Below are 20,064 nucleotides of genomic sequence, written 5' to 3'. Positions count from 1 at the left end.
TTACCTACCTATAATATTTTAGTCTACATACTGTAAGTGAAAAGTAAAACACATTCGCAAAAAGGAATACAAATGGTGCTGCTTATCAGCTTGCCACAAAATGAAAGTTTTGTTTTTTTCTCTACTAAAAAGCTAGTTAGTTATGTTATTGCTAGTGACAAGTACAACCAGAAGGTTACGCTTCACTACTGTCTTCATATGAGATATAGCTTCTGTGAAAAACAAAATGTATTCAAATCATGCAGCAAGCAGGGTCTTGGATACAAGAATAGGAAAGAGACTCTGAAGAGCAGCCGATACCCGATACCCCAATTTCTTGATTTTCACATACAGATCACTTTTACCCTTATTTCCCGATTTCCACATGCAGATCACTTTTACCCTAATTTCCTGATTTCCACATGCAGATCACTTTTACCCTAATTTCCTGATTTCCACATGCAGATCACTTTTACCCCTATTTCCCGATTTTCACATGCAGATCACTTTTACTCGAATTTCCCGATTTCCACATGCGATCTGCATGTGATCTGCACTACATGCAGCAGATTCTAAAATAAAAGTTCATATATATGGTCAATAGAGGAGTCCAAAAAACCCTTAGTGAATTAATCAGAATCATCACAGCAGTGATCACCACCCTGTCACCACCCTTAAAGCGGAATATAACCCTGCATTTCAACTTTGCTCTAAAACATTATTTACAGCATATTATATGCAACCAGCATTTTTTTTTACTAGACCAGCATTGGAAGGGTTAAACACAGAGGTTTAAAGTTCCGTGGAGAGATATGCAGAAGTTCAGATAGATACATTTATCTAAATAGAATGTAACAAGTGATAAATGTTACACACTCTTTGGCTGTCCTCCAGCTCCTTCTCAGTCAGAGAGAGTGAGTCACATGCCACACTTAGATACATTTATGTAAACAAAATGTATCTATGTCAGCTTCGGATGCGTCTGCAGTTCTGTCCAGGAACTTTAAAGCTCTGTGTAACCCTTCCAATGCTGGTCTAGTAAAAAAAAAATGCTGGTTCCATATAATATACTGTAAATAATGTTTTAGAGCAAAGTTGAAATTCAGGGTTATATTCCGCTTTAAGGTAGTGATGAGTACACTGATCAGCACCTTTATATATAAAGGCGTGGGTCATAACACATAAACAGTACCCTAATATGTCACAAGAAAGACAACAAAGGCAATGACTAGCCAGAAAGTTCTTAAAATTGTGCATGCTTTTGCGTGCATATGAACATATCTCGTGTGCTAACTGCTGTGCTTTTCCGATGCTTGCCAACATTCAAGCAGCACCACTGTCAGATGTATGAACCACAACTTCTACATACAAGGAGGCTATTGCACACTCTAAACAACCTGTGAATAACCTGCAGTTTACTGGCAATATTCTATTCCTGAAGGCCTGGTTACCACTGCAAATTGGAAAAGATAATCGAATTGCGCAAATTGATACTGCTACATGTAGTGTGCTTGTGATTTAATACAAATCACAATGATGCAGTGGGATAGCCCTCATATTATTACATTGTATTAGTGCCATGTCAGTCAATGGCTAAGCGCCAGGAATCAGCAAGTGCCCCAAAAACACAGGTGTGAACCAGGCCTTAGAGTGTGCTGAAGCCTTTAATTATGCATTGGTCTGTGATCTTACATTCCCCAGTACAAGACTGGAGTGTCTAGGACTGTGCAAGCACATACTGTAGGTAGACTTTTTAGCCTAAATAATAGTTGTCCTCTCTCACTGAATGCATTTTCTGTTAACTAATACCATTAGTTTGAAAAAAAAAAAAAGTGACCAACCTTGGGTGGTTTTATTGTACACCTAGGAGGTGGAATCTTCCATGTGGTTGGAACTCGCCATAATGGTGGAGGGGATATTTTAACATCTTCATACAGGTTCTCCTTCTGAGGATCTGCAGTAAAGCAAATTTGTTTAGATAAGAACTATTGTTTGTTTACATCAAAATCACATCCTACAGCATGCATAAATGCTTCCAAAGGCTTGCTGTTTTCAATAAACCCAACCTTGTTCTATTTTGTCACACTTGATGTTGAAGGTTGAAAAAAAGTATAGTGTTAGTATCCCTGGAACAGGAAGTAAACCTACTTACACTCCTTTGATTCTCCTCACTAAAACACTACTGTGAGCACTGCCCACACTGGTAATGTCACTGGCCTCCTCTACGTTGACCGGGCAAGTTGGATCAGTCTTACTCACTGCTATGGTTATTGTATTTAATTGGCAACTGCAACTATTCACTCCCTCCCCTCTCCATGGAACAAAATGATCATTTAAAGTGATCACTTGCAATTTATGTGTAACAATTATTTAAAGAGTGTACATAAGTTAGGGTATCCAATAAAAGCTTGAAAGCCTTTCTATACGGTCTTTTCTCTGCCCATTCACTTCTTTAAATGTAGAAATAGTAGAAGACCTACACATGATGTCTTCATAGATGTTGTCTTCAGACAGTGTGTGATAGAGAGCAGACTGGGAGATCTCACTGGGCTCTTCAGAGATCTGAGCATGGTTTGTTTGCTGTATAAGACGTCTGTATGTTTGAACATCTTCATATTCAAAGGATTTCCTAGAGACAAACAAGTGTCGTCAGGTGAAGGACAACATTCCAAGATGCAAGATGAAAAGCACGCAGATGATAAAGATAAAAGAGCTTTACAGGTATGTGCACATGTTTACCTTCCAAAGCTGTCTCATTCACTATCTGAGGTTATAAATCAGGCACACAAAACAATTTTCTACTGCAAATACAACCATTATAGCACACACTGTAATGCCCATTACAAGTTCCTTTTTATATAATCTGTACTACATCTTTTCTTAGGACCTCAAATCTACAGCACATTGGCTGAATGGTTAGTTCACTTGACTTAATTTTCCGGTAATGACTCTATGGTTATGGAATCAATAATGCTAGAATGAGGTGTTGCAGGGTTTGTGACTACAGCTTGGCTTTTTTTTTTACTTCACAGGGCCCTCTTAGGGTCCATCATTAGTCACTACATCAGCCCTATTGCTATTACTAAGTGATAATAGTCACCAGAGTGATCCCCACTCTGTGCTCAGACATCTCTGATGCTGGGAATACATCATGAAATTTCCCATCAGATAGACGGGTCGATAGATAATTTCCGCCAGGTTTGATCTGATTTTTCTGAACAATTTTCTGATCATTTCTATACAAATCAATCAGAAAAACAATTGGAAGTCAGATCGGACCTGTTGGAAATTATCTATTGACCCACCTATCTGAGGGAAAATTACATGGCGTATTCCCAGCATTATGGTTTCTGCCTGCTGACATTGGAAAACAGGTTTTTCAGGGGGGGGGGGGGGGGGGGGGGGCTTTCCTTATTTGTCTGCAACCTTATTTATTGTTCAGCACTTGGCGCTGTTGGAGCTATATAAATCCAATAAAGAATAATAATATAGTTATGCCACTGCATGAAACTTAAATGCACTGGATGTCTGCATAGTTCATTACCAAAACACAAAAATGTACTGGTAGATTGGGCAGGAACTAATGGAAATAATTTAATAACACTTAGCATTATGTTAATGTTTGGACCAAAGCCACCAAAGGGTATGTGACCTAAATGATGGTGTGTTTGTGAGGTGCAGTGGGTTCCCCTTAGCAGAGGGTCTAAGAAGGCTCCCCTGTCCTTTACACCTGTGTAACCTCTCTCTGGCCACTACATCAAATTATTTAAGAACCTTTAGAAAACGTTCTACATTTTAAATGTCTCCAACCCAATTTAACACAGAACATTCTCATCACATCGCATAAAACTGTGAACATTTTTTTAAAGAAAATGATACATTTGAACCTGTTCTCTAAAGATGCACTGTAGTGATATATAATATAATGCAGATACCAACTATTATGGTCATTTTTCTGATGAAGCAATATATATATGTATATATACAGTGCTGCCCATAATTTTTCATACCCCTGGCAAATTTTAACTTAAAGTTACTTTTATTCAACCACCAAGTAATTTTTTGACAGCAAATGACATAGGTGTCTCCCAAAAGATAATAAGATGATGTACAAGAGGCATTATTGTGGGAATAAAAAAACATTCTCAGCTTTTATTTACATTTGAGCAAAAAAGTGTCCAGTCCAAAATTATTCATACCCTTCATAAACTGTCACATTCTGTGGGAAAATCCAAAGTTCTAAACCATTCCAAATAGTCCAAGCTGTTCTAAAGCATCCCAATTACCATGATTAATTGGGAACAGCTGTTTTAATCAGCTCAACAGGTGAAAAACAGCAGTTGGTTTGTGGACAGTCATGGCTAAGACAAAGGAGCTCAGTGAGGACCTGTGGCTGCAAATTGTGGCTGCTCACAAGCCAGGAAAGGGCTACAAGGCTATTTGTAAATGTTATCAAGTTCCAGTGGCTACAGAGCAAAGTATTATTAAAAAATACAAGATGTTCCACACCGTGGAAAATCTCAGAGGACGTGGTTGGAAGCTAAAAGTGACAACTGTGCCGACTAGGAGGATAGTGAGAGAGGTGAAAAAGAATCCAAGGATCACCACCAAGGCCATCCTGGTGAATCTGGGCTCTGCTTGTGACAATGTCTCAAGGCAGACAATCCAACGGAAACTGCACACTGCTGGGTTCCACGGATGCAGATGAAGGAGGATTCCACTTCTACAGATAAGGCACACAAAAGCTTGCTTGGCCTTTGCAAATGCTCATCTGGACAAAGAAGAAGACTTCTTGTCTTCTGTGTTATGGTCAGATGAAACAAAAATTGAATTGTTTGGTCACAATTATGTTTTTTTCATTTGGTGTTAAAAAGGAGAATCCTTCAACCCAAAAAATACCATCCCCACTGTCAAACATGGTGGTGGGAACATAATGTTTTGGGGGTGTTTTTCAGCCAATGGACCAGGGAACCTAATCACAGTAAACGGCACCATGAAAAAAGAGCAATATATGAGGATTCTCAATGACAACATCAGGCAGTCTGCAGAGAAACTTGGCCTTGGGCACTAGTGGACATTTCAGCATGACAATGACCCAAAACACACAGCAAAAGTGGTGAAGAAATGCTTAACAGACTACAACATTAACGTTTTGGAGTGGCCCAGCCACTTGACTGTCCTGACTTGAATCCAATTGAGAATCTGTGGAGGGAGATAAAGATCAGGGTGATGGCAAGAAGACCCTCCAACCTGAAAGATTTGGAGCTCATTGCTAAAGATGAATGGGCAAAAATACCTGTGGAGACATGCAAAAAGCTGGTCTGCAATTATAGGAAGCGTTTGATTGCTGTAATAGCTAACAAAGACTTTTCTATTGATTATTGAGAAGGGTATGAATAATTTTGGACTGTACATTTTTTTTTTTTTTGCTCAAATGTGAATAAAAGAGGAGAAATGTTTTCTTTCCACAATAATGCCTCTTGTACATCGTCTTATTATCTTTTGGGAGACACCTATGTCATTTCCCATCAAAAAATTACCGGTACTTGCTGGATGAATAAAAGTAACTTTCAGTCAAAATTTGCCAGGAGTATGAATAATTATGGGCAGCACTGTACATGTATTCCTGTGTACTGAATGTAGCCCAGACCTCTCAGTGATTTTTCGCTTAAGAAGATTAGTTAGAACCCCCCCCCATCCACCAAGCATTCAGGGAGACCCGACATATTCACTACTGGCTTTAGAACGCTCAGTAAACAAACATTCTGCAGAGATCACCTGCCAGGTCTAAATATGTTGTTATTTGTGATACATTTTAGATTATAAATCAGGGAGAGGAAAGATTTTACAGTGGGAAGACACTGACTAAATAATTTATAAATGAACTTTATTTAAGCATTAATGTTGGCAGTCGAGAACATTTCCACCTACCTTTTTGACCTAGGTCTTAGTTTCCTGTTTGCAAATTTCTTTGGTTCGGAGGGTGGGATTGAAGGATCAGAAGACTCTGTATCACTCTCATCTACAGACTTCCTCCTTCTATTATTAGCATTTGTACGTTCCTCATTACGATTGCAGTTAGCATAGCGGAACGTCCTTCGTGGTTTAGGGATAGGGTTTATAGATGGGCCATCACTGAATGTCTCTGTGTTATAGTAAATGTCCTCCATACTCTTCATGGCAATATTATGATCTGAAAAGCCACTGAAATCCAGATCATTTTCTGTTGAAGTGCTTTTACTTCTTCTTTGCTTAAATTTTAAAACCATTTGTGTTAGGTCCTCCACATGTAGATCATTCTTTTTAAACATCTCTGGAGTGGTGTAAAAATTTCCCGGTGGAAGGTCCATTTCTGGATTCAAGAACTTCATTTCTTTTTTAATAAAATATGGTGGACTTTCGAGATGATCATCATAAATATTTTCTTGGCTGGGGCTCATATTGTAGTTGTCGGTATCTAATAGGTTGCCTTGACTGCCTTCCCTGAAATCCAGGTTCACATTCCTACCACGCCTTACCCCTGGCTTCCAGTTGTCCAGCATATCCTCTGTTGATTTTGTAAGTCCATTTTGATTACAGAAAGTTTTTTTGGGCTTTATATCCAATAGATCTCCACAAGAGCCGCTGTTAACCCTACATTCCCACTGGGAGATCTTCTGCTTGATATTTCTGCAGTGACTCCTTGAAAGAGTCTGTTGAGCTGATCGGGTTAAGCCACATTCTGGGCTCCCCATAGTGTGCATCACAGGCATCTTAGTAGTCATACAAGCTTCATAGTTGGGTGAAGAACTGCTCAAGTCTCTAACATGTGAACAGTAAAGCCTTATAATGTATGCTTCAAATATGTTTTAAAATTACCAAAACTTCTCCCCCGCACAGCTTCAATTCTATTGTTCAAAGAACAAAGGAAAAACTTCCAAAAACGATGCTGTAGTAATTTACTGTCAGTTTACTTTTTACCCATCAGAACAGATATATATAATATACTCGAGTCATCTTGGATTGTGAAATCAGATAAAGGAACTATGCAGCAGTTCCTACAAGGATGCCTCCAATTCAGTGTCACAGCTGAAAAACAAATGTATGTTGTTACAATATGTCTACAGATAAGGACTTCAAGTAGAAGCAACAATAACAGCACTGTACCAGAGAAACGGGAAGATGTGAAGTTTAGCAGATTGAGAAGGAAAGAAGAGGATGAAAAGAGAATAAAAATACATAGTAGAAGCTAAAAAATATATGTTATGGAAATTGTGAATTATTGATGTGGAAAGTGAGATACAAACATGATTGACTAAATACACAGATAATACTAAACTATAAATGTGACACTTACTAGAGTCACACAATAGACATAATAATTAGGTTGGCACACAATAGACATAATAATTAGGTTGGCCTAAATGGCTGTCCATCTGCTGTACGAAAGATCTTTCTAGGCTGACTTAGCTAAATGCATTCCTTTTGGGGGACTATAAGGGCTGGTTAAGACGGGCTTCTGCAGGATAGCTGGTGGTGCCTCGTTTAGCCGATGCTTAACGCTTTTCTGCTACCAGCAAAAAAGCATTTGGGATTGTTTTATACCATTACATCGTGACGTTGTGTTTTGATCCCCCTAGGAGAACACAGAACTAGTTGGATGCTACATATAGCATCCAAGACAAAACAATGGGATCCCCATCATTTTAATAAAGTTTCCGCTCATTGGAATGGGATAGTGGTTGAGCACTCTCAAATGATGCTTTCATTAACTGCCGAAAACGCTGTGCTCAACACTCATTTGAACCAGCCCTTAGGGGAGCATCAGTTATCCATGGCAACCTGCCAGCAACGCTACATCGCACACTGCTGGTAGTCATTTGTCAGCTGACTCCAAGCTAATCCAGTTGTCATCTGATCCAACCAACGTTTAGATCAGGTGGCAATTTTTGAACACCTTTGTGTGTAACATAAGTGTACATTAATGGCCGAAGAAACTGCATCGGTCATTGTATTCCTTTTTTATGTTTACTGAAGGGGAAAGCTTGGATATCTGTGTTCCCCATTAGCTATGTAAAATGAAAGTTAAATACAAACAACTCTTGCAGCTGGAGATGCAGACACCAATGCATTGTATAATGTAAGAGATATCCATTTTAGCTAACCTGAGTAGAGACTTTCACAAAGCTTAACATGTAGTGACCTGTTAATTTTAAACACTACTATTATTATTACGTTTTTAAACTTATAAAGTTACATCTGGCTGAATTTCTGCTGCGGAATATGACAGATGGTTGCGATTATAATTTGTGAACACACAACCATACAGACAGTTAACCAGTGTCTGCAAGTAATAACAGGGTCTCTTCCCACTGGGAATGTGAGCAGCAGCAAGAAAGGTTGGAGTATGAACACTAAATATTTTCTCTCAGCTTCCTGCAGTGTTAACAAGCACCCACACCCAAAATAGTTTCAATAAACTGCTTTCCTAGCATTACGAGACAAAAAGGCCTGAACATGTCAGCTCAGCTTTTCTTTCCTGAATGCAGGAGAATTTCTGTATGGCAGGAAAATGTGTTTGTCAGTAGTGAATCCAAATGACAGGGATCAAAGACCTGTTGCCACTATTAAGTTTCAGTATGTTGTCACTGCATACCTAATAGCTGGCAGAAGTGGCTGTGGGCAGTATTTTAACAGCAGTGAGAGACTTAAAGGGAATGTCCAAGCAGAATAAAAAAAATTAGTTTCACTTCCCTGGGGCTTCTACCAGCCCCATGCAGCCATCCTGTGCCCTCGTAGTCACTCACTGCTGCTCCGGTCCCCCGCTGGCAGCTTGCCGACCTCGGAGGTCGGCGGGACGCATTGCGTACATTTTTACGCATTCCCGCTAGTGCAGGAACATTAACACATAAATTTTTATGCATTACTGGTTCAATGCGTAAAAATGTACGCATTGAACCAGTAACGCGTAAAAATGTATGTGTTAATGTTCCTGCACTAGCGGGAATGCGTAAAAATGTACGCAATGCGTCCCGCCGACCTCCGAGGTCGGCAAGCTGCCAGCGGGGGACCGGAGCAGCAGTGAGTGACTACGAGGGCACAGGATGGCTGCATGGGGCTGGTAGAAGCCCCAGGGAAGTGAAACTCATTTTTTTATTTTGCTTGGACATTCCCTTTAAGGTAGCCATACACTGGTCGATTTGCCATCAGATTCGACCAACAGATAGATCCCTCTCTGATCGAATCTGATCAGAGAAGGATCGTATGGCTACCTTTACTGCAAACAGATTGTGAACCGATTTCAGCCTGAAACCGTTCACAATCCCCCCCCCCCCCCCGCATACATTACCTGCTCCGCCGGCGCGAGTCCTCCCGATCATCGCTGCTCCGTCTCCGCTCTGGTCTCCAGGTCTGGCATGCTTTGCTTCTTCCTGCCCGGCAGGAAGTTTAAACAGTAGAGCGCCCTCTACTGTTTAAACTTCCTGCCGGGCAGGAGGAACTGAAGCATGCCGGAGACCAGCGCGGACACGGAGCAGCGGTGACCGGGGGTAGTCGCGCCGGCGGAGCAGGTAATGTATTGCCGCTCTATTGCGTCGGCCGTCGGGCAATCGAATGCCGCTAGCGACGCGCTCCCTACCCGCGGGCGATCGACGGTAATTTTCCGCACGGAGTGATCGACGGGATCGGACTAAATGGATCGAAATTCGGCGTGTAGCGCGAACGATTGGCAGCAGATTCGATCCCAGTGATCGAATCTGCTGTCAAAACGGCGGCAAATTGGGCCAGTGTATGGCCAGCTTTAAGCTGTAACCTCAGCCAATTGTACACACATCTCAAGAGATGTCAGAATGGCATAGTGCTATTTCACAACCCTGGTCTGATCATGTGTAAACATTCTCATTTACAACTTCCTCTCAAGAGATCACAGAAATCACCTGTTTCACACTCTCTACAACACACTAAGGTGGTATATTCGCTAAACTGCGGTAAGCAGAATAATGTGTGTAAAGTCTCACCACACAATGAGCAGAGCAGAAGGCAATACATTACATGCAATGCATTCTGCTCTACTCATGACACATAAGACTTTATGGGGTTGATTCACAAAGGTTACTTATTTTTCACCTTAACTGTAAGGAGTGCTAATGCATGAGATAAACAAAAACAGAAATAATCTATGAGATAAATAGATAAGGAGAGCCAAACCATGAGTTATGTCAAATAAGGAAAGCCAAACCATGAGTTATGTCAAATAAGGAGAGCTAAACCATGAGTTATGTCAAATAAAAAGAGCTAAACCATGAGTTACCGTAAGTTAGATAAAAAGAGGTAAATCATGAGTTAAGTCATTTAAGGAGAGATACCTGTGAGTTAATAAATAAGGTGAGGTAATTTTACAGAAAAGCTTTGTGAATCAGGCCCATTGTATGTTATTCTGCTTACCAAAGTTTAGTTAGTATAGCCCATAGCTTTTTAAATATTAGTTCCCAAAGATCGGTTCTATATGTACATTTGGCTTACAGAACCATACTTCTTTCTCCCCAGAGATTACACTATTACTAAAGTCGTTTTATAACTGAATGCCATTAAGTATTGTCCTTGAACTTAAAGGGGAACTGAAGTAAGAAGTATACGGAGGCTGCCATATTTATTTCCTTTTAATCAATACCAGTTTCCTGGCAGCCCTGCTGGTCTATTTCTCTGCAGTAGTATCTGAATAACACCAGAAACAAGCATGCAGCTAGTCTTGTCAGATCTGACTTTAAAGCGGATCCGAGATGAAAAACTAACTATAACAAGTAACTTGTCTATATATCTTATCTAAAGTTTAGATAGTTTACACAGCAAATCTGTCTGTATACAGTTTTAATAGAATAAGAATATTTCTTCCTGTGATACAATGACAGCAGCCATGTTGTTTGTAAACATTACACAGAGGCAGGCTCATCTGTATCTTGAGCAAAAAAAATGAATCCCCCTCCTCCTCCCTCCTCCCTTCTGCATCTGAAATCAATGGCTAGTAATACCTCTCCCTCCTCCTGCCCAGACTGAGCTCCCATGAGCCCTTGCTACTGCCAAGGCTCTCTGAAAATCTGTGGGCGTGGCTTATTTAGTTTATAGGGAATTAAAGCATTAAAACAAAAACAAAAAAGTATTTGGCTTGAGGAATGCACTATAAACAATAGGAAAGGAACACAATTATGCAATGAGTAAAAGTTTGTCTCGTATCCACTTTAAAGTCTGAAACACCTGATCTGCTGCATGCTTGTTCAGGGGCTATGGCTTATAGTATTAAAGGCAAAGGGTCAGCAGGGCTGCCAGGCAACTGGTATTGCTTAAAAAGGAAATAAACATGGCAGCCTCCATATACCTTTATCTTCAGTTGTCCTTTAAGTCAAGGCTTTATGCAGCTTATACATTAGGTAGTTTGGTTTCTCATGTGTCTTACAACACCAGCTATACAGCGCATGGCACTAATTAATCATTAGGGTATATTGAGGCTTTTTTTGATCTTCATGTACCGTGGTAGTGGTCAACTCATGGGAACCTTCCAAGTTAAAGCTGAAATAGAGGCTGTAATATTTCTGCATGCTTGCATCAGCATCATTAAGATTGTGGCTTAACTTCACAGCTTTGCCCTTCTATACTGAAAACATGAAAATGATGGTTCATCGATTCCAGTAAATTTCATTGAACATATGATGTGACAGCAAGCAGGCTATTTCCTGTTTCCTGATCTGCATTGTAGGAATTGCTTTCAAAGTATTTTCAACAGAAAGTCATAAATCTAAAACATGCAAAAACATGACCTAAACTTCACAGAAACAATCCGCAGGTGTGGCAGGAGGATGATACACATGATGTGAGTCAGTACAAGAGACTAAAAGGCGCTTAAATGGTTTTTGTTTGGCACAATACTCCTCAAATAAACTTTCAGCCTATTATGAAGGAAACATAAACCTAAACTCCCCTGTGATATATTACTATACCACTCACATAATGGACTCCAACATTAACTGTATGGCATCCACTCACATTAAAGTTCAGATTATTATATAAAAGAAAACCTGGCAGCATTTTGTTGCACTGGATGTGTGGCCCTATTTATTTATCTTGCACCATTACATTCCCATGACAGATGAACAAGCAAGCAGTATTGTTTTTCATTATTCTTCCCATAGCTGGGCGATGCATGCTTGCTTGTCCGCCACTGTGAACCATAATTGAAATAATGACCGTTAAAGGACCACTATCACTTAAAAAAAAAATTAAAATGCATACAAATGAAATGTACATTTCTTCTAGAGTAAAATGCACTTAAAATGTTTTAGTCTTATTCCACATAAGGACATGGACTAGACCAAACATTTTAAGTGCATTTTACTCAAGAAGAAATGTACATTTCATTTGTATGCATTTTACATTTTAAACATTTTTTACATGATAGTGGTCCTTTAACGGTCATTATTTCAATTACAATACCACATTTTAAGTATTAACTTTATTCTTTACAAGATCACTCCCTCGGAAGGATCTATACAAATATGTCAGCCAGCCTCACTATTTGTTTGCACTCTATATTGGCAGTTGAACTGAGCAACAGCAATTCAGTAAAGTGCTTCTATAAATAGAGAATCCACTGTAAACTAAAGCCTGACATATCTGTCAGATTAACAATACCTAATGTAAGTGACAGCAACATAGGAAACAAGTAATTTATAATGCATTGTACTCTGAGAGAAATGTACATTTTATATGTATGTATTTTACATTTTGTGCACAATAGTTATCCTTTAAAAACTCACTGGGACTGAACTTGTGTTTTTCCAAAAATATAAGTTGGTCTTCATGAAAATATCAAACAATGTATGATGCTAAAGGGACTCCGAGCACCGCTCATGAGTATGCCTTTAAACCAGACGACTTCCAACAAAGTCGTTCTATGACCTCTCTGGAGGAGCCTCTTGCAATGGCCATGCGTGTCACTTCCTCTTCCTGCTTCAGTCAGTGATGCACTTCTCTAACAGAGAAGACAGGGGTGACCCGGAAATTATAACATAACCAAGATGGCAAAGCAATTTTTAAATTGAAATAGAACGAAAACTATTTGGTGTAGAACGGCGATTAAGGATTAATCAAATGAAAGAGGAGAGCACAAGCTACAGAAAGGTGTCCATCTTTAAGTACTTTGCAGTACTGGTCGGAGTCTCTAGGCATACCCATGAGAGGTGCCCGGAGTCCCTTAAGGAAATTTCTTGATCCACCAGACTTACATAGTGAAGCTACTGCCTGGTGAGAGGGGGCTTGATCCTTATTTCACTGCATAACACATTCAAGCTCTAAAGGATACCTTAGTCCAAAAGAAAATTTAAAAACAGAGGGAGCAGGTGTAAATATGACGTCGCAGTCTTCACCAAACCTCTGGAGGGTCAGTACACAGTAATGGAGGGCGATGGAGGAGAACGGGGGGAGCAGTGGGCATGAGTAGAGTGAACTACACATGCTTGCTCCCCATTTTAAATTTTCGTTAAGGCTAAGGTATCCTTCAGCATTACATAGTTATTTGGGTTGAAAAAAGACATACAGTTCTTCCATCAAGTTCAAATTAGGTGTTTTTAGAGGATTCCTGAATTGTTGCAGCAGTCTGACCTCCCTGCTGTGGTCCTATATTTGCCTCAGGTGCAGACAGGGCTGTCATAAAGCTGAGTGTTTATGGTACAAGAGATTGCTGACCTTTAGGGTGCTGAAGGTGCTTTTAAGATGAATGATGAATGTCAGTAAAGCTATGTGATTAGCTAAATCTCACCTTCCTGTGAAGGCAGGCTGACTGAGTCCTGCTGATGCTTTTTCTTTGGATAAAACATGACGTGCATACATGAGAAACTTCACAGACACAGGCTGAAAAGACTAGACTCCCTTGGGTGTATAGGCAAACTTCATAGCCAATAAACATATGATAATAACTATTTAGAGAGATAACATAACACTGAAGACGATGACGCAGTTAGTGGTGGCACAAAAGTTATCAGCAATCACACTCTCGAAACTTCTCACATCAAAATGTGAATATCTAAGTTTTTCTTTCCAGGTACATTAAGACAGATATTCACAATGCAAGTCATTTGGCACTTGGTTCCTGCCAAAAGCAGCCCTTAAAGCTGGTGAGGCTTAGTGCATCATGGGAAACCACACTTGTTCACTTAAAGCTGAAATATAGCAAACACCTTCTGTTTTAAAGGAAAAAATATATTTGGCAAGACTTAACAATTACAGCTGCCACAAGAATTTGTAAAGTTTTCTTCATTTTATTAAAGAGGAGCTGTCAGCCATACTATCTCAGGGAAAAAAACAAATATATAAGTAGATAAATACTTGCTCTATTTGCATAACATATGTATTGCACTGTCCACGTTATGATTTCTGTGAATTTTATAAAGGAAAAGTAGAGAATCCTATTCTAGACAGTTTCCATATTTACTGTGGCTATTTTGAAGCCAGCCCTGATGTAATATCCGCCCTTAGTCTCCTCTGCCTGATTTGCCCGCCCTTCACTATAGAAAGTGCATTGTTTCAGCCTGAGAAATTTTGGCCAATCAGAGAGGAACAGAGGTGTGGGAGGGGAAAACAAGAGGGAACGAGGCTTCAGCCAATCAGGCTGTATTAGTTAAGTCTGAGGGGAAGTAGAGAAGCAAAAAAAGACAACCCAGCATGTCCTGCAACTTCTCTTTTGTGTACCAAATTTTCTGTGTACCAAATAAGAGTCATGTAAACTGGGCAATGATAATTAATCAACAAGAAAAGTAATAGTGATTTTAACTTTTGGATTGCCTGATTAGCATCCTTATTACTTGTTTACCAGATAAAAATAAAGAATTGATTTTATGCCCGACAGTTACTCTTTAACAGTGCTGGTTCCAAAAATGTCCTACTGGCTCTTGAATACTATACTGGCTTGTCCATCCCTGTGTTAAGACCTCTGTCAGGATACTATTACAACTACTGTCTGTGTTATAGCTGGAGAGAATACCCCACCATTCATTCTCTAGTAACCTTTAGGGATCTCATCTGAACTCTGGGGGTTATTTGAAAAGGAAGTAAGGAAAAGCAATGAAAAGATGAAGGTTTACTCATTTCCCCACTACATAGAAAACATTTTAAAGCCTTATGACCACCTTTAACAACTGTAGCCCTTGGCAATTATTAATAGATTGTAAGGGTGACAGTTCTGTGAACAAGCGTTTTACAGACATTCTGTTTGGCTATAGCTGAAACAGACTCATGTAATCTTTTCAGTCACAACAAGGATTTAGAAGAAGAGTATACTGTATATTTCTTCCAGATACCCACAGCCTTTCTGGGATTCAATAAATCCACCAGCCAATTTCTCATTTTCTAGTTGAAATCTGAATTGTATTGTTTGCTCAGCCAGATAAACGTGTTTTCTTTTTGTTTACTTTTCAGGAGGAGAACTGCTGCTTCATTTCCCTGCTTTTTAACTGCCTTATTTGCATACATAAATCATTGGTCTATTAAAATTTTGCATTGCAAAAAAAGTAAAACGTGAACACAGATAAGTTCTATGTAGGCTTAGTACTATATGTACCGATGTTTCTCTCATCAAGTCAAATTGTCAGTTCAGGTACTCTTTACAAACAACAATAAGGAAACAGGGTATGGACCGCAAAATAGATAATCAGTGCTGGACTTCAGACTCCATCTAGCCGTATGTCTAGCTACACTATTAGCCCTACAACATCTATAGTTCTGTCTACACAAAACTATCAAATAATAATTGAGGTGTTTCCTGCAGTCTTTTAAATGAGTAATTGTGCGTTACCTGTGACTGCATTGTCTGTTCTCACACCCAAACCTGCAGACAGTTTAGCCTGTCTCTGGCCTCACAGTTCACACACAGCCCTTCTCTCTGCACTTTGCTGGCTACATGAAATCAACACAAGCACTGTATAACTGGTACAGAAAGATGCAACTTTCATTGTAAATGTATCCATGGTTTCCAGCAGTTCAGATACTACTATTGTTTATATGTTTCAGTTCACAATTACTTTAAGGCAAGGCAGCACACATTTTAAGAGCCCTGTTGTCAAGGCTCCATCAAAATTATTACAGGTAAGTACATAGCATGGTGAGTGCTCATTACCAAGCAGCACCTGGTTTATAAATGGCTGCAGAAAAACACGTAAGCATTTTTATGTGGACCAACTTCTCTTAGTAAGAGGAAGAGATAAAGCAGTCGGTTCCAGCCCTTGATATTTCTGGTACTGCACTTTAAATTTGCTGAGATGCTCTTTCTGCAGCCATCAGTAAACCAGGTGATGGGCACCTGGCTTGCTACCGAGCACTTATATGCACTTACCATGATACTTATTTGTGACAGTTCAACATTTTATTTCCTTTGGGCAATAGTTGATGGCTATCCCAGGCTGCAGCAGCACTTGGGTGCTGCCTGTGCTGTTCCTCTGCCCCCCCCCCCCCCTCACAGGGTGCAGTGCTGCTTCTATACAATTAGCATGCTTGGAGTGCTGCCTTTACTGTCCCCCCCCCCCTTGCTTGTAATGTAGATCCCAGGTCATATAGCATGCGTGTTCCCATAGCTGGGGTCAGTGATGGCTTAAGATGAAGTAAAGCCCATGGCAAGGAAGTAGCTTCTTTGGCTCTACCTTACGGTCCTTCAGCTAATCTAAGGTGGTAGTTGGTTTCTCCTGACACCTACAGGACCCCAGGCACCTGCCTAGGTTTCTTTGTGGATGATCCTGCTCTGGTTGGGATAACACTCAAAAGAGGTTAGGAGGGGGCACAAGGCAGCTTACACCCCTGTCAGCAAGTCATATACTACATGGAAGTGGAAAAATTGGCCAATCAAGACTGGATGTGTGCACCAGGCCTGACTCCAAGTAATCTACATTTTTCAGTCTGAGCTGTGTTATCTGGATGTTTGAAGAAATGTATAATTTCTTATTAGCAGAGGACAACAAATAGCACAACACCTGTTAATGCAATGATTTCAGATCAGAAGTGTTGTCCATTTACTTCCTGTAATATAACATGTGTGGGGCCAGGATTAGAAGGGTTCTATTATGTTGCCAGAGTACAGACAGGAGCCAAGGTGCCCACTCCATTGTGCCTCATGTAGAGCAGAGGAGCCATGCCAACAATTAATGTGCAGTGATGCATTTAATGAGATGCATCCAAAGTGTTAATCAAGATAACCAGGATAAGAAAACATAAGATTTATCCTGTTAAGTGACTCACCGAATGTCTTATCACTCCCCTGGAGAAGCTGGTTCATCTAGAGGTAGTTAAGGTAGGATCCGCCTTACATCCACCCATAATTATCAGCCAAACCTCACCTAGCATGCTCCTGTGCTTTTATTAAACAGGCTACAAATAAATACCCTATTTAGGGTTCTTACACACTGCCTGTGGGAACCAGAGCTATGTTTGTCTGGAAGTGCTGTGTTCACTGGAGTGAAAAGCTTTCCGAGTGGGAACACAATGTAATCATTATTATTACATTATTATTATTATTATTTAGTATTTATATAGCGCCGACATCTTCCACAGCTCTGTTAGTCCTGGTACTCACTGTCCCTCAGGGGAGCTCACAATCTAATCCCTACCATAAGCATGTATGTCCATTGTCTAGTCTAGGGCCAATTTACTTATCTGTGTGTTGTGGGATGTGAGAGAATATACAAACTCCTTGCAGATAGTGCCCTGGCTGGGATTGAAACCGAGGACGGAGGGCTGCAAGGTGTGCCATTCACTATGCCACCATGCTGCCCCTACAACACAAGTCTGTAACAGTGATAAATACGTTTAAAGCTGTAATAATGTGAAGGGAAGCCAGCGGTTTTATACTGTCAAACTGCAGGAGGTTGCGTGTGATATATCCATGCTTGATATTAGAATTATAAATAGGCACATGTGATATCCAACATTCCCGATTAATGGCAGAATCATATGCCATTTTACAAAATAGTTGGAAATATAGCAGTCATAGCCCAACGAATTACAAAAAAACTCTCATGTTGTATGACTGGTTTTACCCACCCAGATTTCATGCCTCCTAACCTGTCCTACAATCAAATCATCCCTTGCTCCAACTGTCACCAACATTCTTACACACCCACCTATCTTCCAGTTCCCACTGTCCAACCCTTCCTCTTCACACTCTCCGATCTGCCTGTGCCCAACAGGCACCAATTAACTAATAGTACACAATTGCTACTACAAATAAAAGTAAAATTCCCCTTGACTCAGGTGCAAACATTTTTTTTTCTTCTGCCCACCACGAAGTGTAATTTTGTATTATGTAAACATGCTTCATAGGCAACTACCAAGACAGAAGCAATTGGATTCTATGCCCATTTACCAATTTGTAGGTTATATGCATTTTATAGTACAAATAAACAGCTTTTTCAACCAAAGTATTATGTTCAGTGCATGCTGAATTCTGTTTTTGCTTTGGTTTGGTCCACACTACAACAGACCCACTCTGCAGTGCCGTATCGGTATTGTACTGATACATTGTACAGCTTCAGGAATGGACTGTGGTAATTGGCTTTGAAAGAACAATTATGAAAAGACCTTCTTCTTATGCTAGGTCCACACTAGGCTGGTTTGACAATATGTACGGTCAGAGCAGTTCCGATGTACATTTTTAACAGATTTTCTGCGTCCATTAATAATCATTTTGTAGCCCCTGTAGCATGCTTATTGCCGTTTTAACAGCAAACAGCAAGGACGACCTGATGACAACTTCCTGATCTATAAGTACTGGCAGGGTTTGGGCATGGATTATATACCTTTGTCTCTACAATACCGATAGAGAACAGTGATGTGTGTAGCAGCTTTTTGTACAATTACTTACTTATTACTTATTAATTACTTATTTTTATTCTATCACCAATATGGATAATTCATCCAAGAAGGTGTGGACTAGGAAGTTTATAGAGTGTAGAAAGCGCTAATGAGAACAGTATATGGTGTCCAGAAAAGTCATACAAGATGGGACTGTGTTCCACTGCAGCAATGAAAAGCACAGATACATTAAAAAAACAGACATGTCTAAGTGGATATTCTAGCTAAAAAAGAATCCGTCCACGTGTACTGCTCAGGAAACGGCCTGCTATTAGGCTTAGTGTGAACCTTGCCTTAAAGAGGAACTCCAGTGAAAATAATGTAATAAAAAAAGTGCTTCATTTTTACAATAATTATGTATACATGATTTAGTCAGTGTTTGCTCATTGTAAAATCTTTCCTCTCCCAGATTCACATTCTGACTTGTATTACATGGAGACATTGTTACTGTGGGCAGATTATGGAGCTGTTTCTAGCTGGTCTGGCTTTAACAGACAGCTATTTCCTGTCTGAACATTGTTACATTGTGACAGTTTGCCCAGAGTACCGTACGGTACCAGAGCCTCTTGTGGGAGGGGTTTCAGCACAAAATCAGTCATACAGCGCCCCCTGATGGTCTGTTTGTGAAAATCATTATTTTTCTCATGTAAAAGTGGGTATCAGCTACTGATTGGGATAAAGTTCAATTCTTGGTCGGAGTTTCTCTTTAAGTGTCACTGAGCAATGACTGACAATGACCTGGCCCTATCATAATAACAGTGAGCAATTTCTGACAAGCAGAACCTGTCTATTCTGTTATTTATGCAACAATCAATCATGAACCCACCCATACACAGCACAATATCTGACTTCAGGTGAGTCTGACACCTTCAGAGATGTGTGTGTCGCTGTGGGTTGGAGCAATCAGGCGATATACCCACACTGGAGCAGCCTCATGGAAATCTAGGTTAAATACAAAAGACAAAAAACAGCGCTCACAGTGGGGTCACTCTGGAGGATTGCAGCAGTAAAGTCCGCTGCTCCAGCGGCAAAAGGGATGGATGACCGGCATATGACACTGTCAGCAGCCAGGACCTGTTGCAGCACTGGCGCAGTATGTGTAATGCTGGGTACACACAACACGTTTTTCCGCTCAATTTTCCACCCGATCGTTTTTTTCCACTCAATTCTGTGCTTGATTCTCTTATCTTCTGCTTATTTTTCTTTTTCCATTCACTTCTATGA

General features: G+C 40.1%; 1 protein-coding gene and 1 long non-coding RNA gene across 5 annotated transcripts in view; one reads left to right on the top strand and one right to left on the bottom strand.

Annotated features, from left to right (window-relative positions):
• LOC137546815 (uncharacterized) overlaps positions 1-7,217 on the top strand; it is a 56,249-nt gene extending 49,032 nt beyond the window's left edge. For 2 of the 3 annotated variants that reach the window (XR_011026378.1, XR_011026379.1), the window contains exons 5-6: positions 2,603-2,700; positions 7,086-7,217. This is a non-coding gene — a long non-coding RNA (uncharacterized lncRNA). The remainder of the gene's footprint in view (positions 1-2,602; positions 2,701-7,085) is intronic. The other variant, XR_011026380.1, reaches the window with a different exon arrangement.
• The window catches only part of DENND2C (DENN domain containing 2C), a 60,096-nt gene that overhangs the window by 26,979 nt on the left and 13,053 nt on the right, over positions 1-20,064 (bottom strand). For both annotated transcript variants that reach the window (XM_068269694.1, XM_068269693.1), the window contains exons 2-4: positions 5,911-7,047; positions 2,460-2,608; positions 1,821-1,933 (exon numbers count right to left, since the gene is read on the bottom strand). In XM_068269694.1, coding sequence (XP_068125795.1) covers positions 1,821-1,933; positions 2,460-2,608; positions 5,911-6,743 — 1,095 coding nt within the window. In that variant the 5' untranslated portion in view covers positions 6,744-7,047. The remainder of the gene's footprint in view (positions 1-1,820; positions 1,934-2,459; positions 2,609-5,910; positions 7,048-20,064) is intronic.

The sequence above is a fragment of the Hyperolius riggenbachi genome, chromosome 2 (assembly GCF_040937935.1).
Source record: "Hyperolius riggenbachi isolate aHypRig1 chromosome 2, aHypRig1.pri, whole genome shotgun sequence".
In the NCBI taxonomy this organism is placed as follows: Eukaryota; Metazoa; Chordata; class Amphibia; order Anura; family Hyperoliidae; genus Hyperolius; species Hyperolius riggenbachi.
This window is presented reverse-complemented; position numbering and strand designations above follow the sequence as displayed.